Source organism: Prionailurus viverrinus, unplaced genomic scaffold (genome assembly GCF_022837055.1).
Source record: "Prionailurus viverrinus isolate Anna unplaced genomic scaffold, UM_Priviv_1.0 scaffold_35, whole genome shotgun sequence".
NCBI lineage: Eukaryota > Metazoa > Chordata > Mammalia > Carnivora > Felidae > Prionailurus > Prionailurus viverrinus.
The window spans coordinates 1,562,713-1,590,700 of record NW_025927605.1 but is presented as its reverse complement, the minus strand read 5'-3'; the positions used below and the strand labels follow the sequence as shown (position 1 = coordinate 1,590,700).

At 55.0% G+C, this 27,988-nt stretch overlaps 1 protein-coding gene across 11 annotated transcripts; it reads right to left on the bottom strand.

Annotated features, from left to right (window-relative positions):
- Positions 1-11: 11 nt before the first annotated feature.
- On the bottom strand, positions 12-27,988 carry MPP2 (MAGUK p55 scaffold protein 2). 11 transcript variants are annotated; one of them, XM_047846036.1, is made up of 16 exons: positions 27,608-27,711; positions 27,241-27,411; positions 25,986-26,065; positions 25,755-25,815; positions 24,781-24,844; positions 19,660-19,778; positions 6,782-6,934; positions 6,500-6,649; positions 5,881-6,108; positions 5,049-5,180; positions 4,837-4,942; positions 4,660-4,728; positions 4,264-4,425; positions 3,387-3,589; positions 2,915-3,043; positions 12-1,670 (listed from the first exon to the last, which is right to left on the bottom strand). In XM_047846036.1, exons 5-16 carry the CDS (start codon positions 24,809-24,811, stop codon positions 1,491-1,493), a joined length of 1,662 nt encoding a protein of 553 aa, XP_047701992.1. In that variant the 5' UTR covers positions 24,812-24,844; positions 25,755-25,815; positions 25,986-26,065; positions 27,241-27,411; positions 27,608-27,711; the 3' UTR covers positions 12-1,490. The 11 variants fall into 11 exon arrangements, with proteins under 11 accessions (XP_047701992.1, XP_047701995.1, XP_047701991.1 ...); XM_047846039.1 differs by having other exon boundaries at positions 25,993-26,065; XM_047846035.1 differs by lacking the exon at positions 25,986-26,065.

Sequence of the window (27,988 nt, the reverse complement as noted above, 5' to 3'; positions counted from 1 at the left end):
GCAGAACAGGGAAGTCACGGGGGGGGGGGGGGGGGGGCGGTGGGGGTGATGGGGTGGTCCCGGCAAGGACAGGCTGACCCCAGGCAGGATCACAAAGAAGGACGAGGGACAGATGCCTGGGGAAGTCTAGGACGGCATTATTTTCTTAAAAGGGATTCTATTTTACACAATTGCCTTCCCCAAGGACTCGGGGGGTGTCTTTTAGGATAAGGGAACAGCAGGAGAGGGGGAGGAAGACATCTGGGGAGGGCCAAGGCTCTGCAATCTGGGATAAGAGTCTCATATGAAATGGGGGCTGATGGGGAACCCCCAAAAAGTGACCTCCAAAGCAAAACCACCCTTTGCTTCTTTTCTCCAAAAAACCAACACTGATACACACACACCAATGGCACACACACAGACCGGGTGCCGCAGCATGAGGAACAGAAGCTGCGCTGAAACCGTGTGGATAGCGCCCCCTGGAGTTGCTCGACAAGAAGCTGGCTAGAGCACAAATGTCCTCCGCCTGAGCCCAGGCCCCATGGCCTGCTCACAAGGTCCCCTCTGCGCCCCATCCCCAGCGCCACCCCCCAGGCAGATCTGATGCAAGTGGGCCACCTGGACCCCCCCAGAGAGACCACAATGGACAATGGTCACGAACAGGGAGCCCAGATATGCCCCACCGTCGGCCACGATCAGTAGGAGCAGGCTCCCTGTCACTTGGCTCGGTCTTCAGCCCACCCCTACCCCTGTTGAGCCCACTCACCCCTGTTGGCCTTGCCCTGCGGGGGAGCAGAGCTGACCTGTCAGGGGCACGTTGGAGAAGTCTGTGGAGAGACTTCGGCAGTGAAAAGCTGTGGATGAGGGAAGGACAGGGCGGGGTCCGCTTGTGGGACTCCGCCTGATTCCACAGGAGCTAGGACAGCCCTGCTCCCCCCGCCGTGGGAGCTGGTTCAAGCTCGGGTTCCTCCAGCCTTCAGGACGGCACCAGGCTGCCACCACGCCGAGGACTGCCTGGCTGCTGGGACCTGCACTCCCCGGTCTGGAAACAGCCCAAGGCCCACTCCTAGGCCACAGGTGTGAGAGGTGGGAGGAGCCCAGGAATTGGGTGGGCGTGGCTAGCCCAAGGAGAAAAGGTAACTGCAGAGAGATACCCTGGGGGCAGTGTACCTACTGACCACAGGGTCCCAAAGCAGCTTTTCTCTTCTCTGGACTGAGCACTATGGAGGTGACTCTGACACTCCTGGGCACAGCCTGGCCCTCAGAGAGGGACATCTGGTGGCCAGTGGGCATGGGGAGTGGGCAGCACCTGGGCACAGAGGTACCCCATGAACACCCCATCTCCTTGGCAGTGCATGCCTCTGTGCTGAAGCCAGATTAGGGCCCCCTAGGAGCCATCACCCAGGGAGAGCCAGACCACCAGGGATGAGAGCTAAGGATCATGGCTGGGGGTCATGGCTGGGGAAGGGGATGGGTCGCAACCCAGAGGGGTGAGGTCCACATGAACAGGCTCAGTACACCCAGCTGACAGGCACCCACTGGGGCTCTGTCCGCAGCTTCTCCATGGCAGCCTGGAGCTCACGAAAGGTCCTCTCCAGGTTGGTGTTGACCAGGCTGAGGTCGAAGTAGTGCCCGTAGCCTCTCTGGATGCGGCTGCTCTCTTCCACTGTCCTCCTCAGGTCTGCCTCCTGCTGGCACAAGGGGACCTCGCGGCCATCAGTGTCCCCCAGTCACCCCCATCATCACGGGGAATCTACAGCCTCCCCCATCTATCCCCCTGCCCAGAGCCCAGCCAGATCAGGTACAGACTCCCTGGCTAGGGAGGCAGGAGCCATCGCACGTCTCCGGGCGGCTCTCCTGCAACCAGGGACAGACAGATGGGTGAAAAGAAGGAAGGAAGGAAGGAACTAACCTTTAGTCAGTGCCGAGCATGGCACTAACTGCTTTGCAACCCACGTGATCTTCGCGATAGCTCTGCTAGGCAAGACTAATGATTCCCCATTTCCAGCAGAGAAAATTGAGGTTCAAAGAGGTCACCCAGCCAGCCAGTGGCTGCAGAGGGTCTGTCTGACCCCAAGGTCAGTGCTCCCTCCAGTGTGACCAGGCGCCTGAGATGCACCTCCCAAGCACGCCACTACTAAGGCAATCCACGGGTGCCCCAGGCCACCACTACCCCACACCTAATCAAAGCTGGCCAGCTGGCTGAGCAAGGGTAGGAAGGACACTTTGAATGCTGACTTAAATGAGCAGAGGTGGAAGCTCTAGGGCTGGCCCAGCTTTGTCCCAGTGGCCCCAGTTGGCTATGTTTGTGGCCAGGGGACTTCAGAGGGGAGCCCAGCCCAGACAGCCTCTGACCAGGGGCCTGAGGACTGCAGTACCAGGCATGGCCAGCAGATGGACCCCTGAGCTCAGAGTTCTGCAAACCCTACATCCGGAGACGGCGGCTCCAAGGGGTACCTGGGGGGGGAGGTAGGCGCCCTGGTGTCCTGTAACCAGTGACTTGAAGCTTCTCCTCCCAGCCTCCCCCCTGATGCTAACTCATCCCTCCAGCCATCCTTCCAGACTCCAGCCCCCTCCTTCCCTTCAGCTTTTCCCTCCAGCTGGCCCACTTCTGCCCAGAGATCACCCACCGGCCCTCCGGGCTCCCTTAAGCACTCTGTCCCCCCACAGTGGACGGAGTGGCAGGCCTTTCAAAAGCTCCTGCACCCCAGGCTAGCTGTATCCCTGACTCTATGACACTCTGGGCACTTTACTTCCTTGCTCAGATCTCCGTTTCCAAACCGATAAAGTGGGAGTCAGGAGTCCAACCTCACTGATACCTTGGGTGGTGCCCTCTCTCCCTTCCCCAATGCCACCTTCTTCTCCTCATCAGCTCCAGCCTACCTTCTCCCCGGGCAGCCATCAGACCCCTCCCACCGCACCTGAGAGTCCTCACCGTAAGCTGCTTGGTGGACAGCCCACTCTCCAATGCAGCCCGGTTCATGGCCCGGAGGGTCTCGTAGTCAGGGGCCTCGATGAACACCACATAAGGGACAAACTCAGCTGTTCTCAGCACTTTCACTGCCTGCGGGAGCAGAAGAAGGGGGTGGGGGAGTATATCCCCATGGACATCCTGGAAGGGGGAGGAGGGATAGCTGGGGGCTACCTGGGAGGGTGGGGAAATGGAACCTGGGGATGAATGGGAGAGGAACAGCTGGCAGGTGGCCGGGGACTGGGAAACCGGAAGAGGCTAGAGAAGGAGCGGGCCTGGGAGGGCGAGAAAGAGATTCCGGGTGGGTTGGGTCCCTAGCAGTAGTTGGGGGATATATGAGGGTGCTTGGGAGACCAGTGCCTGGAAGCATACGGGGAGTGCTGGGGGTGGGCCAGCAGAGTACCCAGCGGGGATCGCAGACCGGCTGGGACTTTACCTGGGGGTTGACATCCAGCACGCACACTTTGCCGGCGGCGACCACGCCCCGGATGGAGTCGATGCGCGTGCCATACAGGTTGCCCTCGTACTCGCCATGTTCCAGGTAGCGCCCAGCGCGGATGTCCGCCTCCATCTCCCCACGGGACACAAAGCTGTAGCCCTGACCTTCCCGTTCGGAGTCCTTGGGCCGCCGGGACGTGTCTGGGGGGAAGGAGGGGCTGAGTGAGCACAAGCAGGCTGTACCATCTCAGACGCGCACGGTCGTGCAGCCTGGGAGGGGCGGCCTCCTTCCGCCTTCCGCCTTCAAAACGCTGCCGCCTCCCCACACCCGCACCCTCACCCTCACCCCTGCCACACACGCATTGGAGACTCCCACATTGACAGGACCTTCAGAGTTCACTGCGCCAACCTAGTGCTCACAGATGGGGGGCTGAGGCCCAGAGGGGGCGATGTGCACCCCAAAGCCACACACCAAGGTCAAGGAGATCTGGGGTCAGCACTCAGGTTCCCGCCTCCAGGAACCCGGGGCTCTCACCACCCCAGCTGGTTCTGTCACCAAGAAGCCCCGTCTTCCACAAGGCCACACGCAGCCCTGTTTCACAGGGGTTCCCAGCAGGGCTTCTCGTAAGTGAAACTTGAGAGGAGGAAAGGCGAGGCCTTCCCGCAGCCCACCCAGGCCACCCAGGTTCAAAGGACAGCTTCCCCACCCCTCTCCAGCCTGCAGTTCCCTCTACCACCTACAGAGGGCGCACTCCCCCCACGCCTCACTCAAAAGTACCCCTTGACTTGGGAGTCCATGCAGATGCCTGCTCAGTGGACCCAGCCCCAGCCCCTGCTCCCAGTCCCCTGCCCACCAAGGCCCGGCTCCCACTCACAGGGCACGGTGGTGCCATAGCGATCTGGATCCCACATGATGAGTTTGTTCTTCAGGCTGCGCCGGCCCACACCCTGGGCTCCGATGAGCACCAGGGTTTTCCGGCGGAAGGGGGGCATGCGGGCCACCTCCTCATAAATGAGCAGCTCATGCCGGTCAAACTCTGAACACAGGAGATGGCGCTCATCAGGCTAAGCGGGAGGCGTGGGTGGGGCCGGGCCTCAGGGAGGCCAAGGATAAGAGGGCTGCGGCGGTGGGTGGGGGGAGGGTAGCAGAGAGACACGGGGCAGGTTCTGGGGATGGGACTGGCAGCATCAGCACCAACAAGTCACTGGCGGGGGCGGGAGGGCGCATGCCATATGAGAGGAGGACAGGGAAGGGGGCCCCCAACACCCACCTGCATTCTTCGTAGTCAAATACATCATTCGCTTCTTTTTCTTTCCTGAAAGGCTGCCACATAGGGTCCCTGGCCACAGGGAGATGGGCGAGTGAGGCCAGGCAGGCTTGTGTCACATCCCAGATCAGGGGTCATGAGGCGGGGGGGGGGGGGGGGGGGGGGGGGGGACCCTCATACCTGAGGTGGGTGTCAGCTCCAGATCCCGTTTGACAAAGGCTTTCCGCTTCTCCTCCAGCAGCTGGCTGGGGATGAGCCCAGCGCTGCCCCCTTCGACGTGGCATGCCTGAAAACGGACAAGGGAGAAAGATCTGCCTGAGTGAGAAGACACCTCCCTGGGCGCTCACCTCCCCCACACACCACGCCTGGAGAGACAGACACCGAGGGCTCACCTGCCACCAGTTAGCATCGTCCTGGTTTACAATCTGCAGTAAGTCCCCAGCACTGAAGCGCAGGCCGGCTTCCTTGCAGGGGATAAGGCTGTCTCTTGCAGGGTCGTAGTCGAAGTGGCATTTCACAAATACCTGGATGGGGGATCAGAGAAGGGTCAAGGGAGGAAGGTAAGGCTGGAGGTCAGAACCCTTCTCAGACCAGCCCCCTACCCCACTTCCCCCTCTGAGGGTGGGGGGACCGTCACGGGGTCCACTGTCTTCCCCAGGCCCTCACAAAGGTGAAAGAGGCTAAAGCGTGGCCCCCCTAGTAGGGGCATGGTGCCCCCAGGCCCCCCTGGTAGCGGCCTCCCTTTGCATCTAGAACAAAAGGACTCAGACTGATGGGGCCTGTGGTCAGGCCTGGGGCCTGAGGCGGCCACCCGCTGAGGAGGAGGCAGATCACTGGGTAAGGGACACAATCCTGGCTCTGGATCCCTCAATCCACCCACAGCCGCCTCTTGGAACAGGGGGCTCTGGCAGATGGCTACAGAGCCAGTAGGAGAAAGTGGACAGAACGGCCAGACCCCCACCTTCCACCAACCAGGAGGCAGCTGTGCAGGGCACCTGGCAACTCAGCATCGCGCATGCGCGCACACGGTACACATAGGCCCGGGGCTGCATCGATACAGGTTGCCTACGCGGGTACAAACGCGCGCACGTCCCTTGCACATGCGTACGAGTGCCCAAGACTCAGGCCAATGCACGTGTATGTGGGCCTGTGACCCTGGCGACTGGGAGTCCCGGCTGCCCCTTGGGCCTTGGGCTGGGTGGGGAGGTAGGTGGAGGGACCCACCTGGCGGGGCAGATGGGGCTCCTGGTAGCTGGGCAGGATCTTGAGGATGACGCTGCCGCTGGCACTGCGCAAGAGCTCCTGCAGCGCGCGGGGGTCGCTGCCCACTGGCTGCCCGTTCACCTCCTTGATGATGTCGCCCACGTGCAGCAGGCCTTGCTGAGCCACCATGCCGCCGTGCAGAATGCGCGCGATCACCAACTCGCCGCCCTCCACACGGAACGTCACTCCCTGGGGGGTGGAGGGCGGGTGTGACAAGGCCCCAGCTGCTCCAAGGCAGAATCTTCAAGTGGGTTTCCTAACGGCCCCTCCATTCCCACCCTCACCCCTTCCACCCCGGACTCACAGAGTCCCCCTCTTCCATTTTTCTGCCCCAATCCTTCACTTACAGGGCCGCTCATGGAGGGAAGGGGGGCAGAGTGGGGAGGGTCCTGGCACGCGGACGTGTGCAGCTCAGGTGCACGGTGTCTGCGGTCTCCTGGGGCTGCACGGGCCTGGCCCGGGGGCAAAGCTGGAACCATCTTCCCCTTCAGCCCTCTCCGGGCCAGATCCGGCCTCCACTGCTTACTCTCCACCCCGTCCCCCTCCGGATCCCACCCCCAGCCCTGCCCCATGGCCTCACCAGATGCTCTCCAGCGGTCTTGCGGATGCCCACCATGCGGACCGCGTCGGGAGGCACCGGCTGGTTGCTGAAGGTGGGGTCCAGGCCAGGGCTGGGCGGGGGAGTCTCATAGGTCTTCGAGGCCACAGAGTCGTGTGTCTCCAGGAGGGACTGGGGAGGTGGTGGAAACAGGAGGGACCGTGGGACAGTGCCCCGTGGCTCTAACTCCCCGCCAGCCCCTCTCCCAGGGGCCGCCCCAGCCACCGCCCCAACTCCCCGCCCCCCGCCCCTCCGGGCTGGAACCTGGAAGTGAGGCTCTTGGAGGATGCGGGCCAGCTCCGCGGCTGTGCTGCTCTGCTCTGCCAGCTGCGCCAGATCCCGAAGGATCTCCTGCACCAGCTCCAGGTTGTTGTCCCGCACGGCCTCCAGCTTGGTCTCCTCCAGCCGCTCGTGGGCCTGGTGGGTGAGGGCGGGGCAGGTAACACCTGAGGCTCCCCAAGAACCCTGAGCTACCAATCACTGCCCCGCCCCCCCAGCGCAAATCCTGACTTCAGACCCCGCCCTTGGCACCGCTTCTGACATCAGCTTCAGACCCTCACTCACCCAGCAGCGAGCACACTCCCACCTGCGCAGGCACACCTTGCCTTCTCCTTTCACCCCCAAAATGGTGATTAGGACCCAATTTAGGGAAGGGAGAGTACAAAGGATAAACCTTCATCCTGTTGCCACAGAGGGCCATGAAACTCATCACGCTGTCTCCAGCCCCCCGGGGACCCTATAAGCATGTGAGTTCAAGGACAACTTATTCCACCCAACATCATGGTCTTGGACATCCTGTAGCCCAGGATGAAGAAGCCGGGGAGGTGGAGTAACTTGCTCAAGGTCACAGGGACCCAAACTTGGGTCTCCAGGCCTTCAGCCTAGTGCTCCCAGTGAGGGAGGGGATGAGAAACCGGTGCAGTTGACCTTGAACGACACGAGGGTTTGCCACACCAACCCCAGCACAGTCAAAAATCCACATATAACTTTTTACTCCACAAAGACTTAATTACTGATAGGCTACTGGTGACTGGAAGCCTTATGGGTAGCAAAGAGTTGGTTGGGGTGCCTGAGTGGCTCAGTCAGTTGAGTGCCCAGCTCTTGATTTCAGCTCAGATCGTGACCTCAAGGTCGTGGGATTGAGCCCCTATGTCAGGCTCCGCACTGGATGTGGGGCCTTCTTGGGATTCTCTCTCTCTCTCCCTCTCCCTCTGCCCCTTCCCTTCTCACATGAGTGTTCCCCACGTCTCTCTCTCTCTCAAAAAAAAAACAAAAAACAAAAACAAAAAAACAAAGAGTTGGTTAACACATATTTTCTACGTTATATTATTATATACTGTACTCTACAATAAAGTAAGCTAGGGAAAAGAAAATGTTAAGAGAGTCACAAGGAAGAGAAAACATTTACAGTGCTGTGCTTTATTTATTGAGAAAAGTCCACAGACGAGTGAACTCGCACAGCTCAAACCCACGTTGCTCAAGGGTCAGATGCACATGGCGCCAGGAGAGGACCTTGCACCTGCTTGTTGATTTATGGACTCTGGGCTCCATGTGCTCTGAAAAGGGGGAAGGAAGGTTTTACCAGTGACCAGTCCAGCAAGGAGAGTTATGTTAGTTGGGTCAGGAAGTAAGGAGTCTTATTTCAGGGATATAAATGAAGACTTTTTTCTCTCTGAACCATTTGAAAAATAGACCTAAGTCACTTCACCCCAGACTACTTCAGCGTACATCACCTAAGAACAAGTAGGAGACCAGCTACATAAACTATAATACCACCACCACTTGGAAGAAGTTCAACGTTGACACATTGATGTAATATCTGATAGACAGTCTCTATTTAAATACTGGTTAGTGTCCCCAAAGTATCCCTTATAGTTTTGGGGGGTTGTTTTTGTTTTTTTCTGATCAACAATCTCATCAAGGACCATGTGTTACGTTTGGTTACAGAAAGGCCACATCTTTTTATTCCCCTTTAGACCAGATCCCAGTAACTTCTGGTCTTTCGGGACATGTTTAAGTTCAGGCAAGTAGTTTGTAAAATGCCCCACAACTGGATTGCTCTGATTGTTTTGCCATGATTAGACTCAGGTTAATCATTTTTGGCCAGAGTTCTACATAAGCAATCTTGTGTCTTTCCCACATCTTGAGACTGTGACTATTCTGTTCCCCAACAATCTTTCATTGATGTATTTAGCATTCATTTATGACCCCTGCCTAAATCAATTCTTAAGTTGGGGGTTGCAAAATAGTGATTTTCTAACTCCGTTATTCCTTCTGCATTTATTAGCTGGCATTCTCCTGTAAGAAAGAGCTAGTCCTTTTTCCCTCCCACCCCACCTCCCTCTCACCTAAACTCCCCTCTCTGTATCATTATGGATTCTTTTTTATTCTGCGTTATACTCCACCACCATCGCTATCTTCGTGGTCTCAATTTATCCCACATTTTGTTCATTGGGAGCTCCAAACACACCCGTGTCCTTTGGACACGGTTCCCATCAGTCCTCGAGCACCTTCTTCCCTCTGCCACAGGCTCATCTCGTACTTTCCCTACCCCACGTCTGGGCTCAGCAATTTCTCCAAGGAACTTGGATTCCTTTTGGCAGGGAATGGTACTTAGAAACCAAGATCTGGGGTACTCAGTGCTCATTGCTTCTGGCATGTCACTTCTTTAGTAACCCTTAGTTGACCGTGATAGTTCCAATTAAAATCTAACGCTGCAAAATTCTCCTCCTCTGCTCCCGTTCCGTATTGGTACCTCCCTTCTCCCTCAGTGAGAACTTATTTCCCCAAAATATGAATATATCTGCTTATCTGTTCCATCGTTCAAAATTCAAAAGGATTTCAAAATTGCTAAACTACTGTGGCCACCTGTCACAAACTTAAGTAAAAGTCAAGATTTATCTGCAGTCCCTTTTGTCCTCAGAATAGTCTAAAAGCGCTTACAGCATTAGGGAGATGCTCTGTATCTGTGCTGTCCAACATGGCAGCCATATGTGGCCATCAAGCAACGGGACTAGTATGACTGAAAAACTGAATTTTTAATTCTACATCAGCAGTGCAGTTTATTTAAGTGTTTTCATTTTAACTTAAGCATTTAAATAAATACTCACATGTGGCTAGTGGCTACTGTATCAAATAGTACAGCCTTAGACTGTATCTCACTTAAGGTATACAGTCAGAATACTGTGAGCAAAAGTACTAGAATTAATTCCCTTTTCTGTATAGTTATGCTAACGATTTAATATGTGGACAGATTCACTTATCTGCACTTGATCTCAGAGTTTGCTTTTTTCATTCTTTTCAATTCATTTGTATTTTTTGAATATTTACAACACTTACATGGTTCAAATTTTAAATCTAGGGGCACCTGGGTGGCTCATCCGTTGAGCATCCAACTCTTGATTTCGGTTCAGGTCATGATCTCATGGTCCTGGGATGGAACCCCACATCAGGCTCCATGCTAAGTGTGGAGCCTGCTCGGGATTCTCTCTCTCTCTCTCTCTCTCTCTCTCTCTTTCTTTCTCTTTCCCTCTGCCCCTCCCTCCCTCTCTCTCTGCCAAAAAGATAATTTAAATCTATATAAAAAGTAACCCGAGGGACACCTGGGTGACTCGGTTGGTTGAGTGTCCAACTTCAGCTTAGGTCATGGTCAGGGTTCGTGAGTTCGAGCCCTGCATCGGCCTCCCTGCTCTCAGCACAGGGCCTGCTTTGGATCCTCTGTCCTCCTCTCTCTCTGCCCCTCCCTTATTTGCACCCTCTCTCTCTCTCAAAAAGAGATTTTAGGGGCGTCTGGGTGGCTCAGTTGGTTAAGCGTACGACTTCAGCTCAGGTCATGATCTCCTGGTTCGCAGGTTCGAGCCCCTTCTTTCTTTTCCCAACAGTAAGTAAATATTTCTCTTTCTTTTTTACATACAAGGTAGAACACTATACACACACACTCTTTGCTTCCTTTTTGTTTGTTTGTTTGTTTTTTAATTGGCTTGGTTTGCTGTTTAGGCTTTTTACTTAACAGTATGCCCTGGAAATCACTCTATGCTGCTACGTGGAGATCTTCCTTTATTATTATTATGTATTTTTTTAATTACTGCGTTTGAGTCACTGCGCAACTGGAATACCATAATTCATTCGACCATTCTCAGGGGCATTTAGGTTGTTTCTAATCTCTTACTATTGCAAACAAAGCTAGAGTGAATAACCTGGCATAGCTGTTGTCTATCTGTAGAGAAGCCTTCCATGTCAATTCCTGGATCAAGCAGTAGATACACTGTGGTTTTGTTAGATATTGACAACCCCCCTCTCCATGGGGCTCGGGCCACTTTGTCCTCTCACCAGCTTTGGATGAGAGACTTCCCTGAAGCCTTGCCACCGGAGCATGTGATCAGACCTTTGCGTGTCTGCCAATCACGTGGATGAGAAACAATTTCTCAGTGGGTCTTGATTTGCATTTTGCTTCTGGAGTGAAGCTGAGCATCTCCTCCTATGTTTAAAGGCCATCTCTTCATCCTTCTCTGCAAATTGTCTGTTCATGTCTTCTGCCAATTTTTCTATCAGGTCTTGGTTTTTTTTCTTTGTCCCATTTTTCAAATGTGCTCTGTGTTGGAAAGATAAGCCCTTTATCTGTGCTATCTCTTGCAAATATTTTCCCCCAGTTTGCCATTGTCTTTTGATTCTGCTTACGGTTTTCTGTCAATGCAAAGTTTATTAATACATGCATCTGATTTTTAAGGCATAGTTTAAAAGGGGGGCTTTCCCAACACACAGATCCATGTTTTCATCTAGGATATGTATGGTTTATTTTTCACATTTACATCTCCGATCTGCTTTGAGTTTATTCTGGTGTATGGTGTAAGTACGGATCTGCTTTGATATCTTTCCAAAGGACAATCCAGGTATCCCAATGCCATTTATTAAAAATCTATAGGAAATTTTTTGTTTAATTTTCTATGTGTGACAATGGTAGTGTGAATATATTTTTAAGAATCTTTATCTTTCAGCTATATATGCTGAACTACAGATAAAATTATGTCTGAGATTTGCTTCAAAATAATTCAGGAGAGAGGGATGTAGGTGGAGGTATGGATAAAGCAAGATTATTCATGGGTTGTTACATGTCAATGTGCAGCAATGAATGATGCAGGTTCAGGAGACATATTTTTCAAGCCCAAGAGAAGAGATTTTAATAACACCTCATAGGGATACCCTGAGGATTCGGGGAGATGCACACAGGGCCTGGCACACAGTAGGTGCTCAGTAAAGGCTAGCTCTTTCTATCTTCTCTTCCCCAAACAGGCCAGGGGAACGGCATCCGCAGGGGGGGGTGGGCACGTTAGCCCCACAGTCACTTAAACCAGCCTCTGGCAGGTGAGAAGCATTTCAGACAGACGCCCACAGCCTGGCGGGGCAGAATGTTCCTGCATGGGAGAAGCAGACAACTGAAGGGGCAAAGGAATAGCACTCAGAAACCACTTATGCCTTGGGGCACCCAGGTGTCCTAGTCAGTTAAGCTATGGACTCTGGATTTCAGCCTCAAGTCATAATCTCACGGTCATGAGTTCAAGCCCCCACGTGGGGCTCCTCACTGAGCATGAAGGCTGCTTGGGATTCTCTCCCTCCCTCCCTCTGCCTTCCCTACCTCCCTGTGCATTCTCTCTCCCTCCCCCCCCTAAAAAAAAATAAACAAACATTAAAAAAAAAAAAAGAAAGAAAACAGTTATGCCTTGATGTTCCTTGATGTTCCCCAGGCGCTAACTGAGGCATGTCTCTGAAGGTTCCACCAAAATGTATGTGCTCTTGTCATTTGGCTCAGCACAGCACGCCAAGATTTCCGGGCCCTGTTACCAGCGACTAGAACAATGCCTGGAGTTCAGGGCCCAGGAACTGTATTTCAAGAATGAACAGTGGCACTGGGGCATGGAACCATCTCACAATGGCCACTTTAGCCGGTCTGTCTCTTCAGCTTAGCAGGGGAGAATAAATTTCCCCAGGAGCCCTCACTAACTGAGCCAGAAGCCAGGGACCCTCCCAAGCTGCCTACCTCCCATCCCTCCCTTAATGACACCTCCCTGCAGGCTGGTCCATTCATCCTCCTGTGGCTGCCCCAGGCGTCTCACCCACTGATATAAAAGCACAGCTCTCCAAGCTGGACCTTCACGGCCCAGCTTGGGCTGGGTTGAATCCAACCCAGAATTGGATTCATCCTATCCTTGCTCTGTGATATGTTCTCGTCATTGGTTTGGTTTGTGCATGGCTCCCTTTCAGTTTGGTCGGCATTGAGTTAGACATTTTTATAGTAATATAACAAGGATCGAAGAACCCACCATTCAAACCATAAATGAGGATCTTGACAATATCCTACATCTAACCACATGGCCCAGCCACCCATCCACTCCCAGAAACCGCCATCTTGATTCCCTGTCATCATCCTGCCCCGGCTTCCATTTACAGTTTCATTGTCTCTATGCATTATACATATTTCTAGAATTGATATCATTTTTAATTATTCTTACCTTTTTTAAAAAAGGGCGAATTATGCTATATATAATGCCTGGGGGCCTGATTCTTTTCACTTAACATTATTAAGTGAAAAATTATTTTACCTACTATTTTTTTTACCCACTATTATCTTGCTAAAATTTACTCTCACTTTCCATATTAAGAGATAACATTTGGGGCGCCTAGGTGGCGCAGTCGGTTAAGCGTCCGACTTCAGCCAGGTCACGATCTCGCGGTCCGGGAGTTCGAGCCCCGGGTCAGGCTCTGGGCTGATGGCTCGGAGCCTGGAGCCTGTTTCCAATTCTGTGTCTCCCTCTCTCTCTGCCCCTCCCCCGTTCATGCTCTGTCTCTCTCTGTCCCAAAAATAAATAAAACGTTGAAAAAAAAATTTTTTTTAAAGAGATAACATTTTACTTTGTTTCACTTATTATGTTTCACTTAACATTATTCCTCTATGATTCATTCTTTTACCCCCCCATATCACAGTTGTTCATTTTAACCATATTACATTCCATTGTGTGAATATGCCACATTTGATTCATGCCCTCTCCTTGGGAAGCACCTGGGTCATTTCAGGATTTGGGCATCATGAACAGCACTGCTATGAACATTCCAGTCTGTATCTCCTGGTGCACATGTAAGAGTTTCTCCCAGAAACAAAATTGCTGGGCCATGGGGTATACGTACGTTCAATGGTAAAGCAGCACATTTACAAAATATCTCATTTAAATGTCATACCAGATGGGTGCACCTGGGTGGCTCAGTTAGTTAAGCGACTGACTTCGGCCCAGGTCATGGTCTCACGGTTCGTGGGTTCGAACCCTGCGTCAGGGCTCTGTGCTGACAGCTCGGAGCCTGGAGCCTGCTTCGGATTCTGTGTCTCCCTCTCTCTCTCTGCCCCTGGCCCACTCATGCTCTGTCTCTCTCTCTCTCTCTCTCTCTCTCTCTCTCAAAAATAAATAAAATTAAAAAAAAATAAATGTCATAATGACCCTGTGGGATCAGTAGTCCCAAGGCCATTATCTGAGACTTGAGTGGGTGAAACGAATTCCTTCGGAGCCCAGAACTCATCTGTGTACATCAGGGACTCCAGTCAGTTTCCTGGGCTCCTCCACGGCTGTGGTGCCACCATCTGGGCACCTGTTTTGAGAATGCATGCAGTTGAGAGGCACTAGGCCCCACTACCAGGAAAGTTTTGAGTTTATGTGGTAACCATTTGTTGAATTCTGCTCTGACAATCATCTTCGGCACAGCAGGGGCTCAAGCTTATTACAGACCAGAAGCCTGGGCCAAGTATACAGTTAGCTAATGGTGCAGCTGGTACTTGAACCCTGATCTGTCAGCTGCTGGTCCGGAAGCAGACTGCAAAAGCAGAAACGTCACACAGCCATTTCTCTGTGAGTTTTTCCCCCTCTGCCCTCACACTCTGACATCTCTGATTGTGGCAAAAGACAGGGAATTCTCATTTGACGCCTATGCTCATAATTAAATAGCTCAAAAACTGAAAGAAGTCCCAGAGGGTGGTGTGCTAGAAGGTAAAGTGACTCTTCAATCGTGATTCGATGATGTGATTTGCTTTGGTCGGGGGACATTAGCAAATACGATGCAAAAAGAAGCTTCGAGGCTTGTCCTCCCTTGCTGCTGAGACCGCCATGTGAAGAAACCTGGGCTCTCTCCTAGAAGGTGAGGGGCCACACCATCCTAGACACTGCAGCCTTCTCAGCTGAGACACCAGATGTGTGAATGAAAACATCCTAGACCACCCTACTGAGCAGCCCAGACCAGAAAAACCACCCAAACCATCCAAAAATCATGAGAAATGAATCATGGTTGTTTAAAGCCACTACGTTGTGGGATGGTTTGTTACACAGCAGAAACCGACTGATACACTGAGCTCCCCACCACCGTAGCTTCCACTTGTCATGTCCCTTGGTCAGAGTCTCTATTTCAGTGACACCCCCCCCCCCCCCCGACTCCTTCATTCTTCTAGGACTCTCTCACCCCAGCCTTATTACAGGAGTGGAGTCTCCCAGTGAACTCTAGTCAATGGACAAGACTGCATTGTAACAACTCTTTATGGTTTGAAATGCACTTCTACATCCATGACTTTCCCCATCCCTACTACAACTCTGAAAGAGAGACATCATCATCCCCACTTTTCCAAAGAAATAACTAAAGCTCAGAGAGGTTGTCAGACATACTAAAATCACACAGCCAACCAAGGACTCTTCTGACTCCAAACCCCATGTTCTGTCTACCTCGTCTCATGTGGATTAGATCACAGGCCCCCCCAGCTGGCAGATGTCTCCACTGGTAACAGTTTGCCAGAATTTCTGAATGTCAGCTGACTTGGATTCCTCACCTTCGACTTGCCTGTTGTTGGAACACCTGCTGAGGGATCCAAGTCGGCCCTCCCCTATGTCACCCGCCTGCTAAGGCTGCCACCTGTTGTCTGCAGCCAACCCCCTGGATTTATGACCTGTCGGCCAGATTTGATTTCCCTCCAGAGCCTTTACTCTCTGGGTTTGTCCCCTCAGGCCCCGCCCCTCCGTCCTAGATCTACTCAGCCCAGCCCCTCCCAGGCTGTCTGCCACATCCCCAGAGGGGACAGGCAAGCCCCACCCCATAGGGGAAGGGGCGGGGGCTTAATAGCTACCTCCCGAAGTTCCAGCTTGTTTATGGGCCACTTTGCCAAGAGAACCAAGTTTTTACAACTGGATCTTTGATCCGAGCCCTTTTGTCTGGTAAGTTGGAAATGTATCTCTGTATGCAAGGCCATTCAAATTGTGAGAAGGAATAAGAAATAGGTCCTGTCGTCCAAAGCAGGTCACGGGGTCAAGCCCAGACTGAAGAATGGAGAAACTCTGCCACTCGATGAGACAAGTGACAAAGTTCCATTGCAAAGGGTCACACGTACAGGGATGGGAAGGATTCTTACTGAGCTCAGACAGGCCTTTATGGAGACGCACTTCTTGTCTGTCTCACAGCTCAGTGGAGAGAAGTCGCAGGGTCCTCTTGGCCCGTCAGCCTCGTACTGGGGGGTCTCAGAGTTGAAGAAAGGTCCACCCTATTCTCTGTTGTGCTTTATGCATCTGGAACCATCCTGGGAATCTCTTGGGAGGAAATTCTGGCCAGCTTATCGCCCAAGAACAAGTCTGGAGAAGGGAGTTTATGTTTCCAGTCTGATACGGTTCGTCGGTAACTTCTCAGGTAGGCTGTACCGTGACACCCCAGGGCGACAGACTTGGACTCCATCCGGAGAACAAACTATCTGACCGCTCACTCCCATAGCCCTAGCACTGTGCCCGGTACTCGGTAAGCACGCAATGGATATTCGCTGTATCAGTGATGGCTGACCGGGTGAGTGATGGGAAACCATACAGCCAGCAATCCCCTCACTGGAGGGCCGTCTCGTGGATCAGACAAAGACACCGAAGAAGGACGCTAGCAAGGGCAATCATGCTTCAGAGGGACCTTCTAACCCCAAGATTCTCCTATCCTAAAAGCTCTCTATTTCATTGGCTGTCTCACTGTAGAAGCAACAGCTAACGTGACCCAGAGGGGACAACGGTCTAAAAAATCCAACTCTGAAATTGGCTTTGGCAGGTTACAGGCGTTGAGGGTCAAAATGTGCATATTCAGCAATGCCACTGCCAAGTGTCCACCCTAGAGAGACTCACACACGTGCAGAAGCAGCTGAACGTGAGGACACGCACCGCAGCGCTGTCCTTAGTAGAAGAAAGTCAACAACATCACACCTTTTCTCAGTAGAACCGATAAATAAATACACCAGGCTCTATGTCATAAACTGGAATACCACACAACAGAGAGGGAGACAGAATCTGAAGCAGGATCCAGGCTCTCAGCTGTCTGCACAGAGCCCACACGGCAGCGCTTGAACTCACGAGCTGTGAGATCGTGACCTGAGCCGAGATCAAGAGTCGGACACTTAACCGACTGAGCCACCCAGGGGCCCCTACGACAACGTCTTACTTCTTGCAAAGAAACAACACGCACTAAAGAAAACAGGGCCAGCACTCACGACCTGGAGATAGGTACTTACACAGCTGTTGGGTTTAACTCCTACACTCTTTGTATTCATTCATTCAGCAAATATTTAGTGACCACCTACTGTATGCTAAGGGCTGTTCTGGGCTCTGGGGATTCAAACAGAAGGACACCCCTGCCCTCCGGGACCTCACATGCTCTTTGTTGGAAACATGCGTGATGCCTTGTTTTTATTTTTTTCAATGCTCATTTATTTGTTTATTTATTTAATTGGGTGGGGGGCGGGGGAAGGGCAGAGAGAGCCGGAGAGAATCCCAAGCAGGCTCTGCGCTGTCAGCACGGAGCCCGACAAGGGGCTCAATCTCACGAACCATGAGATCATGACCTGAGTCGAGATCAAGAGTTGGACGCTTCACCGACTGAGCCACCCAGAAGCCCCTTCCTGTTTTTACTTTTAATACACGAATACAGTCCTTGACCATTGAATGAAAAGCAACCGGCCTTTTCTCCAATTCCCCCCAGTCTGCTCACTTTTCTCCTCCCCAGAACATCCCACTACTGACCATTTCAGCCCTTGCCCCCTCCGTGGTTAGCAACCTCCCCAGGTCTTCATACGGAACGTTCCACACGACCAGGCTCTGTCCCCGGGGCACAGTGTCCCCTGAGTAGCTCTCTCCCTCCAGTGGGGCCTGGTCCCTCCCACACCCCATGCTGGAGCCAGCCACGGCTGTCCTGTGTCAGAGTCCCCATCCCTACCCTGAGGAAAAGCCACCACCTGGCTGTACCGCCCTCTACCGCTGTCTCAACAGCATCATTGCCACACTCCTGGTCACTCCATGGCCATTCCTTGAAACCCTGGGCCTGCCTCGGTCTTCTCCCACCCCAGTGCCTGTCGTACCCTAGATTCCCACCCCACCCCCACACAAGCCTTTCCTTTCTGAGCCTCTTTAACATCAATGACCTCCCCATCCACTGCAGCCACATCCTAAATTGTCATGTTACCCCCTAGAGCTGTGCTCCTTGGAAATCTTTCACCTCCCGCCTCCCTCTCTCTAATCTCTGCCTTCTCTTCCAGTTATGCACTCTCTCTAAACACTCTATGACCTCACAGAGCCCCCAGGCCTCCATCTTTTTCCTCCCTCCCCGCTCTCCCAGTCTGGGCCCCAGAAGTGATGCTCTGAGTCCCTCCCTCTCACTGGTCCCCTTCACACTGCCCCCCTGCATCCCAGCCTCCACAGCCCACAAGACCTGGACCAAAGCCACCCCCTTTCCTCCTGGCATCCCGGGACTGAGCCCACCCCCACCCCGAAAGTCCGGCATCTGCCACGGGTGGTCTGGGGCCCTGTCAATCCTGCTCCCTGGCTTTAGTGGGGACCCCTTGCCCTCCCTTCAGCGATTAGTCAAATCTTCATCTCCAAATCCCCCTGCTCCATCCGGATCCCTAATTTCCAGCAGACCACTGCCCCCCGCTTCTCTGAAAACCCTGAGCAATCACACATGATTCTCTGCAACTCCGCTGCCTCCTCCCCAGGAGACGGGGTGCCCTTCTGCCCCCCCCCCCCCCCCCCCCCCCGCACCTCAGCTGAGGGCACCACCAGCCTCTTACTTCCCTTATGCAGAATCCTGGGTGCCTTGCAACCTCCACCCCTCACCTTCCACACCCAAACACCAAACGCTGTCAATTCACTTCCTCAATAATTCTTTCCTCTTTCCCTCCCTCAAGCCCTGTTACTAGAGGTCTAGTTCACGGCCATCTCCAACTCAGGTCTTTCCAGCTCCAGCCTTGACCCTCCAACCATCCTCCACATGGCTGCCAGAGGGATGCTCCTAAAATGACCATGGGCCATCAAAACGCCCTTGCTTAAAACCCACAAAAGGCCCCATGTCACTCACAGGACATCACAGGACGAGGCCCAAGTCCCCAGCACAGCCCCCGGGGCCTGCCACAACCTGTCAGCATCTCGGCAGCTTATACTCTCTGTCTTGCACCCAAAGCTCAAGCCTCACACCGACACTCACAGTCCCCCGCATACTTCTGGCTTTTTCTCACTTCTGTTTCTGCTCAAGCTCTTCCCTTGTCCCCAGATGCCCTCTCCCTCCTCTTTGTTCTTCCAGACTCAGCTCAAGGGGCCCTTCTTCCAGGAAGCCTTCACTGGCTACATCGGGCCAGGTTAGGCATCTGTCCTTATATTCCCCAAACACCTAGTGCATCTGCCTCTATCACGGCCATTACCAACGCGTTTCATGACTTTCTCTCTTAGTGACTTTCTCCCCCACCTGATGTGTGGCAGGTGGCTTTAAAAAAGACACCTGCACAAAATGCTCGAAGGCAGGGAGAGACAGGCAGGATGAACTCTGGAGATTCCAATGCACAGACGTGCCCACCCCTCGGCAGACGCACCCTCCACAAGCTGGCGGTCACATCTGGCCACATGGGCCTGTCCACGCTCTCACCAGCCAGGCACGACACAGCCCCCTCACCTGCAGTCATGCAGATCCATCAGCTGGGCACCATCATCATGCAGAGCCCCTCCCAGGGTCTTCTAAGTGCCACATGCCCCACTCCCAGGCACCCTGTGGCCAACACCCCACAACCTCCCCAGACACCGTGCTCTTATGCCCACCTCCCTGAAGCACTATACCTTGGCCAGGGATCTTACTATGGGACTTTCCATAATGCCTCGAAGGAAGATCAGGTCCAGCTCCGCGGCCCCCGTGGCATTGGGGAGGGATCCCAGGTTATCCAGGACTTGCTGCATGGCTGGGAAGAAGGGACGGGCAGTGAGACACAGGTACCAGCTGGCACAGGAGGCCAAAACACACCACAGCAATCCCACCCTCCTGCTCTGTGCGCCACAGAAGACAGCCCCTCTCCAGCAGCAATTCCCTCAATGTCCAGCACCGACACTCCAGGCCCCTGAATGCCTGGGGAAGGGAGGTGGGGGGACGGGGGCAGTTTGCTTGGCCTGTTCTCTAGGCCCTAGGTAATGCCAGCCGGGGCAGGTGGGAGGCTCCTGGAAGCAGAAAATGGACTCGAGGTGCGTGGGGGGAGAAACGGAAGCAGTTGTCAGGTTCCAGGTTCTGTCCTAAACCAGAGAACCACAGATTCCTCACTCAAGCTCTGGATGGGCTGGTCCCGGGACTCAGCCACCTGCACCTAGAGGGTTCAAGGATAAGACAGACAGTACTTGGGGGTGTCCCTGAGCGCAGGCCCAGAGTCAAGCAGGCAGCCATGCAGGCGGCCAGAGCCTCTACAGTACCCAGTACAAACAGTACCACTAACTCAGTGTGATTTTTCAAAAGTCACGATCCCTCACCGGCCTCGGTCTTTCCCTCCTGTAAAACGGGCGGGTGCAACTGTGTCTACAGGCCCTTCCGTTCTGGCAGAGAGTGATCTATTACCATTGAGAAGTTAACATAGAACACAGAGAGCCAAAGCTGAGGCCCCGAGCATTGGCAGGAGCTGGGGACATGGGCACCCAAGGGCAGAGGTTAGACCAAATCAGCCCAGGGATCAGCAAACCGCAGCCTGGCATGGCACATAACAAGGACTTGAGAACACCTGACACTGGGCCACCACAGTGGCTGCTGAGATCTGAGGTAGGGGCTGTCTTCACCCACCCACAGAGGTGGGAGCTCCTGGGGCTGTGGCAGGTTCTAGGGGGAGGACGCGAGAAGCAGAATGTGCCCAGCTGGGGGCAGAGATGGGCAGGGGGTATCATTACTCTGCCACCCAGCCACCCACGCCTGCATCTACGTAGCAGCACTCAAGCTATGGAGGAGGGGTGGATACAGTCCCTGCCTCCTCTCACCACTCTTATCAGCGCCCCCTCCTCCAGGCAGGAATGGGGAGGAGGAGGAGGAGGGGGCTCTGAACTGGAGAAGCAGTCATGGCTCAACGACCCCCTCTTTCCCTCCCCCCCCCCCCCCCTTTCTCCAGAAACAGCATCCAAGCCAGCCCTCTAGACCCCTCCTACTCAGGCCCGGGCTTGGCATTGATCAGAGAGACCTGCAAGGCCTTTAGTGGCCTCAGAAAGAAGCCAGGGTAGGGACTCTTCCCGCTCTGCGAGGGCATCCTGGGATCCACCCTCCCCGGCCATCCTCGCGTACAGGCTCACAAGCCTGTCAGCCTTGGAGGAGGACAGAGGCAGGGGAGTTAATGCCCTCTGTCCAGGCCAGCTCTCCTGGCAGGCTGTGCCCCCAGACCTTTAGGCTCCTGAGAGCCCGCTCCCAGGACACGCTCTCCAGACGCCCAAACCCCTAGGGAGGAGAGTAGATTAAGGGTCCAGCTTTCCCCCCAGCCTCCCGCCCCGCCTTTCCCTACCTTCCCTCTGGAGATCGGCTTCCTCAGAAGAGCCCAGGGATATACCCTCCAAGGAGGCCCCGCTGCCCGGACTGCCCGCCATGGCTACCCCCCCACCCCCGGCTCCGGGGCTCCTGGAGTAGCCTCCACGCAGCCGTCGCTGCCTTCCCTGCCCAAGGAGGGCAGCGCTGGAGGAGGCGGGACTCGGGGGAGCGCCCTCTGCAGGATCAGCCAATAGCTAGGCTCAGACTCCCTGCCCGCCCTGCTGATTGGCCAAAGCCCGACTGGAGCAGCCGGGTGGGGAGCGGGCGGTGGTAGGGTGCGAGTGGGGCGGAGGGAAAGGGAGTCCTGGTCTTCCTGGTGCCCGATCACCCCCACCCGTGTTCGCACCAGCGGGGGTGGGGAGGAGGCGGCAGAGAGGAGGTTTGTGGGGCAGGGGGTTCAGCCTGCTGCCCCTTCACAACTGAGGCGGTGCTCAGAGACCCCTCCTCTCACAGTCCAGCTGCAGGAAACCTAAGGCGGGGTGGGGATTTGGCCCCAGCTTGTTCCCGCCCCCCTTTTCTGGAAGTCTCTTCTCCAATCCACCCAGGCCGCTTCCTCCTCTGGCCCTCAGAGCTCTACTGTATGTTCCTTCTCCAGACCCAGTTTCCTTTACGATGACCCCCTCAGGATCAAAGGAAGCCCCCAAGAATGACTCTCAGTACCAGGGGCACTCTCACTGCCAGGGGCAGTGGCAGTGGCAGTGTCATGGGGCAGATACCCCAAACCCCAAATGCCTCCCCCTACCTGCTAGCCTTGGGGGAGTGGAGGGGGGTGCAGAAGAGGTGTGTGTATGGCAGGGGGGGGGGGAACAGGGAGGAAAAGGAGGGGAAGGGAGTGCTATTACTGCGGGCAGGGGAGGGTGCTTCAAGCCCTTCTGACCCCACACCTCAGCCGCAGCCTCTCCCTCCCCCATCAGGCATTAGCTTCTCCCCTCAGATTAGGGATGATGCCTGGTGGGCAAGTCAGGCATCTGGGAAGGGAAAAGTGAAGGTGCATTCTCGCAGCAGGGACACAGGTGGGCAGGAGCAAAGGACTTGGCAGTCACCCCAGCCCAGTGCCTCCATTCCTCTGATACCCTGTACCTATGAGGCCACCTCCAGACACTGCTGCTGCCACCAGCCAGCCAGCCAGCCATTCCCTGAGGAGTGGCACCAGGTCCTAACGCACCCCTGGTTGCCATGGCAGCAGGAGGGATTACACACCAGGACATTAACCCAGGGATGCAAGAGAGATTTAAAGAGACAGCTCCACCTCAAAACAGCCCACATCCCAGCCTCGATTCAAAGACAAGGGGGAGTCAAGTAAAGAGGGAAGAGAGGGTAGGGCTGCAGGTCTGGAGACTCCAGGGGTAAGTTCTCTAAATACCCAGCCCATGCCATAACCCACATATCTCCCAACCCATCCCCAAGGGGGGCCTCCACTCTACTAGAAGTAGAGTTGGGTCTCTCTGCGAGAATCCCACTCCACAATGACAATGGCCATGTTGACCCATGGGGAAGGGTAGGAGGACATTGTTAGCTTCACTGTGCAAATCCCCAGGCTGGGATCTCTCAGGGAAGGGAGTGAGGAGAGGGAGGGTGACCCTGAACTCAGAGGCAGGGGCAATGCTATCTGTCTATCAGGCCTGTAGAAAGTGTAATGGCCACAAATGAGAAGAGGCAGATCCATCATTAGATTTTTGAGGCCAGGGGCCAATCCAGCCTGGGGCAGGCAGAGAGGGCTGCCTGCAGGAAGGACCGAGAGGCTCATGGTCTCAGGGTCTCACATCACCTCTTTACAGAAAAGGAAACTCAGGCTCCAAGAGGGTAAGCAGCCTGCTCCTGTCCTCCTTCCTTTGGATGTGGGAAGGCAGAAGTAGCCTATGGCAGAACACCAGGGGATCAGGGTCCCCAGGAGTCCTCAGAGGAAGCAGACTGCACCCATGCCCCTAGACTCCCCTCCCTGCCTGGCCCCCCACTGCACCCCCACCATGCCCCCATCAACTGGCCTGCAACAAAGAAGTCAAATTCCCCTCCCTCTACACCCCTTCCAGGCACTATTAATGGGTTTACTGGGCAGCCCCAGATTGAGAGGCCTTTAATCACGGGCTCAGAGATGGGCTTAATTAACTCCCAAGCAGCTTACAGTGGGGCCCAGGCAGACTGGAGCAGAGGGGGAGCAGGCTGGACAGGAGGTAGGGGCACTGAGCCCTCCAAGGCTGTCAAAGCTGGGGGACGTTAGTACAGTGCCTCTACTACATGGAGAAAAGGCCTTTCTTCTGGGGACAAGGGTGTCACAGTTTAGGGTCTGGCCTACTCACAGCATCCTTCACTTTCCTGGCTCACTTTCTCAGAGGAGAGGGACAGGGGAGTCATTCTAACCAAACTGGGAGGCCTGGAATGTCTTGCAGAGGCAAGGGAAGGGGCTGCATGGACAGGAGGTCAGGTAGAGCAGATTACAGTGTGAGGGCCCCTAGCCTCGAGCATAGGGAACTTCACCTGGTGGGCCCCTGAATGCACAAGGGGGTCCATGAACCCCTGGGGTAGAATGCAGATTTTGTACATAGAAGCATTGGTCTATGATGGAAGGCCCACAGCTGTCATCAGATTCTCACAAAGGGATTCAGGACCAAGAAAAGTTAAGAACACTTCTCCCGTCCAATCGCCTCATGTTACAGACGGGAAAACCTAGGTCCTAAACAGGACTCAAGGTCACAGCCTAATTGAGGTAATAACCCAGCAGCACAGCGTAACAACTGTGAATAGTCCTATGATGGAAATATCATCACAGCCTTTGAATTTCACATCAACCTCTTGATAGAAGAGGAGGCGCAGGCCCCAGGAGGTTAAGTAATTCGCTCCTGAGGCTTCTGAGCTCATCTGGGCGGCTCACTCCCTTGCCCTAAAACCTCCTACAGAACCAGGTCCAGGCTTCCTGAACTGGCATTCCCCACACACAGGTCCTTACGTCCCAGCACACATAGACGCACATGTCGCTGGCACATGCTGGTTTACTCCACCTGTCTGGTGGGCACCGCACTGTGGACTTCTCAGCCCCAGGCTGTTCTGCTATAGTCCCTCTACTCCCAAGCCATCCTCCAACGGCCAGCTCCTAAGGGCCACCTCCCCAACCAGCCTGGCCCCGTGCCATTGCCCTCCAGCAATACTGTGGATCGTCTCCGGAGCGCACAAGTCCCTGCCCTCCACGGAGGTGAGCTGTGCCACGTCTCTAGCCCCACCCTGGGGCAGACGCAGCAGGGCCATAGAAGCAGCTGGAAGGAAAGGCTGAGTGGCAGGATGGAGCAGCAGTGGGGGCCAGTTTATCCTTAGAGGTAGCCAGGTAGCCGTGGACGTGCCCGACTGCTGCTCTCCAACCCCAAGCCCCTGCCTGGCACTCTCTGAACCACTGATACAAACTGACATCCTCAGCCCCTTCTTACCAGACTCAGAGTTGGTGGCGGCAACTGGCATGGTGAGGTCTGCAAGGACTCTGCAGTGTCTCTCCTGGAGGAGGGGAGGAAAATGAATGAGAAGGAACAATGGCACAGCAATGGGGAAGGAACGGCGGTGGTGGTGGGGGGGGGGAGAGGGGGTTCCCCTCAGGATCAGGGCATTACCCAGAGACTATATGGTCCCACAGGAAGGCAGGAAGAGCACGTATTACATGCCCATTCCTCCAAGGAGGAGGAAATGAAGGATCAGAGAGGTTCGTTGCTTTGCCTAAGGTCACAGAGCTAATATAGAGAGCTACAATGAAAACCCGGGATCTTAACTGTTTCTGTCTGCCATCTGTCCTTTATTCATTTATTTTTTTTTGAGGGGGGAGGGTAAGAGTCCAGAATTTGAGGCAAAAGCAGGAAAGATGGGCATTCCCAGGCTGTAAGCTGCGTGAAGTCAAGAACTACACCTGTTTTATTTTGCTTCTGGAACCTAGACGTAGCCAGTGGAGATGCTCTACAATCATTCGTCTGTCTGGCCGACAGAAATGAAGTCATGCCTTCCCAAGCCCTCTCTGACTTCCTCTTTCTCCCTTTGCCTCTTTTTAGCCCAGAGCTGGGGCAAGGAAAGCAGTGGGCTCCCCAGTCTCCAGTGGGGGGGCCGAGTGTGTGCAAGGGAGCCACCCACTACCTTTTCCTCCCTTCGCCTTCCTGGGCACTTGCTGCTGGTGAAAACCCTAATTCCCAGTTGCCGTGACAACTAGAGGCAGTGAGTGGCTCCCAGCAGGGGTGGGGGAGAGGAGGGAAGCAGCTGGCAGTGCCCACTTTAGGACTGAATGCCTGCTGGGCCCTGGGCGTAGGGAGCCACACCTTCACCTCCCCCTAAAAAAAGGACTCTCCCCAGAGGGACCAATACCAGATTTTAATACAACCCTCCCTGGTCCCATGCCTGCCACCCCCAGGCCAGAGCTGGTCACCTGAGCTCAGGTAGCAGAAATTACAAAGACTCGAAGACTTCGCTTCCTCCTGGATCTGCCCCTTAAAGACATGGAAGAAAGGAGTTTTAGGGGAGAAGAAGGGCACCCCCCCCCGAGGTTAGCACCCAGGCTGGGAGAAATGCCCAGCATCTACTGTGCCAGCCAGTGCCCCCACGCCAACCCCTGCTGTCCGGATTCCTTCCCTCCTCCCCCATCCAAAGGCCTGACCACCTGGAACCTGGGTCATTCTCCTGGCTGGTGCCGTTCTCCCCGACAGTTATTGGCAGAGGGGACTCCAGACATCTTCCTTCCTTAGAGAGGGGAAGGTGAGAAGAGGCAGGGAGGATCCTGTCCCCTGGAGTCTTGCCCAGCCTGCCTGGGTTTTTCTCTGGGTAATCCGTTCCCACAGCATCGGCTAGCTCTTCCCCACCCCCACCCAGGCCTCTGAGAGGGCGGGGCCTGGCTTGTGCCCACATGAGAACAGCAGTGCCAGGCAAGCCAGGCTGGCTCTGGGCCAAGGTCCGGGGCCCAGGCTTCTGGGAACGCGCTCCTCGGCTTCTAAAAGCCTGCGCCTAGGTGTCCTCTCACCGCTACCTCCAGACCATCCACACCACCCAGGGTCAGTAGGTGATGCGGACCCTTCCGTCAATACACATACAAAGAGATGTTGAGGAGAAAGGTCTGACAAAGGAGCTTTGAAGACCGATAGGTCGTGGGGAGGGGTAGACAGCCTAAAGGATGGGGGTCTAGGGACGTGCGGACCTGCACGCACCGACAATCAGAGAGCCCCAGCCCCACCGGCTCGGCCCTAACCCGCCGGGCGCTAGGACCTGGGGGAAGGGGGGCGTGTTGCGAGCCATCAAAGAAGGCTCTTTGCAAGCGCGCCCGCGGGAGTCTAGGGGATGAGGTCACTGACTGGATGCCCCCCGCCTCACTCCCCCCGCCCCTTAGTTGACCTAACTTTCTGACCCCGGCTCCTCGCTCCTGGCACCGATCCCCTCCCAGGTCTCCAGGCCGTAGCCCTGGCCTTCGACCCCGACCCGCCCCCGCTACAGCCTGGGAGGCGAAAGAAGCAGCGCGCCCCCCTTCCCAGGACCCCTTCCCAGGGTAGGTTGAAGTGTTGACCTCCCAAGGGGGTCTGAGGGGCCACGGGGACCCACGCAACCTCTGTCTCGCGCCCCCAACCCCCGGAAGCGCTAACAGCGCGGTTCTTACGTAATGCCCGGCTCCAAAGTCCCCCGAATCCGCACGGCCCCCGAAGAGGCCTCGCGGATACCGGAGCCTCGCTCAGCTCACCAGCTCTGAGCCCGATGTCACTTTACAGCCCTAACCGCGGGGGCAGCATCACGGGACACCGGGCTTTGATTTCTCCCTAGGAGCCCCCCGAGAGAGGAAGGGAGGAGGGAGGTGGAGAGGGAGGGGACGGACCCGAGGAAAGGGACCCGGGGAAAACCGGACCCAGAGAATAGGGCCCCAAGTGCTGTACCTGCACGAAGAGGAAGCAAGGACCTTGGGGTGAGCGCTGGCCCAGGGGTGGGGGGTGCGCCTACCTGCGCCCCGGGGAGCCCGTAGCTCGGTGCGGCTCCAGCGCAACCCGGCTCTCCGCGTTTATTGCTTGTCAATCGTTACCCTGGCTCTTAAAGCGGCGAGGCCTCCTCTGCGCGAGGGGGCGGAGACGGAGAGGGGAGAGGAAGGGAGGGGGATACGGACGTCGCGGGAAAGGCCGAAGAAAGTAGCCTTTCCCGAGCGGCTGGAGGGTAGGCGGGGAGGTGGTGGTTTGGGAGACACCGCACAGCCCAAGACCCCCTGCTCTCTTTCCACTCGGGGAAGCACAGGCTGGGACCTGTACCCACCGTGTCCCTCGGCGCCCAGCGATCCCTTAAAAGGGCGATGGTGAAAGATTGCTCCCTTCTCTCCGCTTAGACCCACGTTCCAGTTTCAGGCGGGCCTCGCCTCTCCCCGCTATCCTGCTCCCCGCTTCGGAAAAGGGATCAGGAGTTCCCTTTAGGGAGATTCCCCAAGGGGCAAGAGACCCATCCCCAGAGGGTCTCAGGCTCAGGGGCAGCTTCCAAGGACTCGAATGGTGGATAGCTGGATCCCAGCCACTCTGGAAGAATTTGCAAAAATGGGGGAAATGTCTTCCAGGAGTAGTTTGAGATCTTATTTTAAGTCTGGATCGGAGAGCTAGTGCATACCCTTCCTACGGAATAGGGAAAGAAGTAACTTGCTATCCG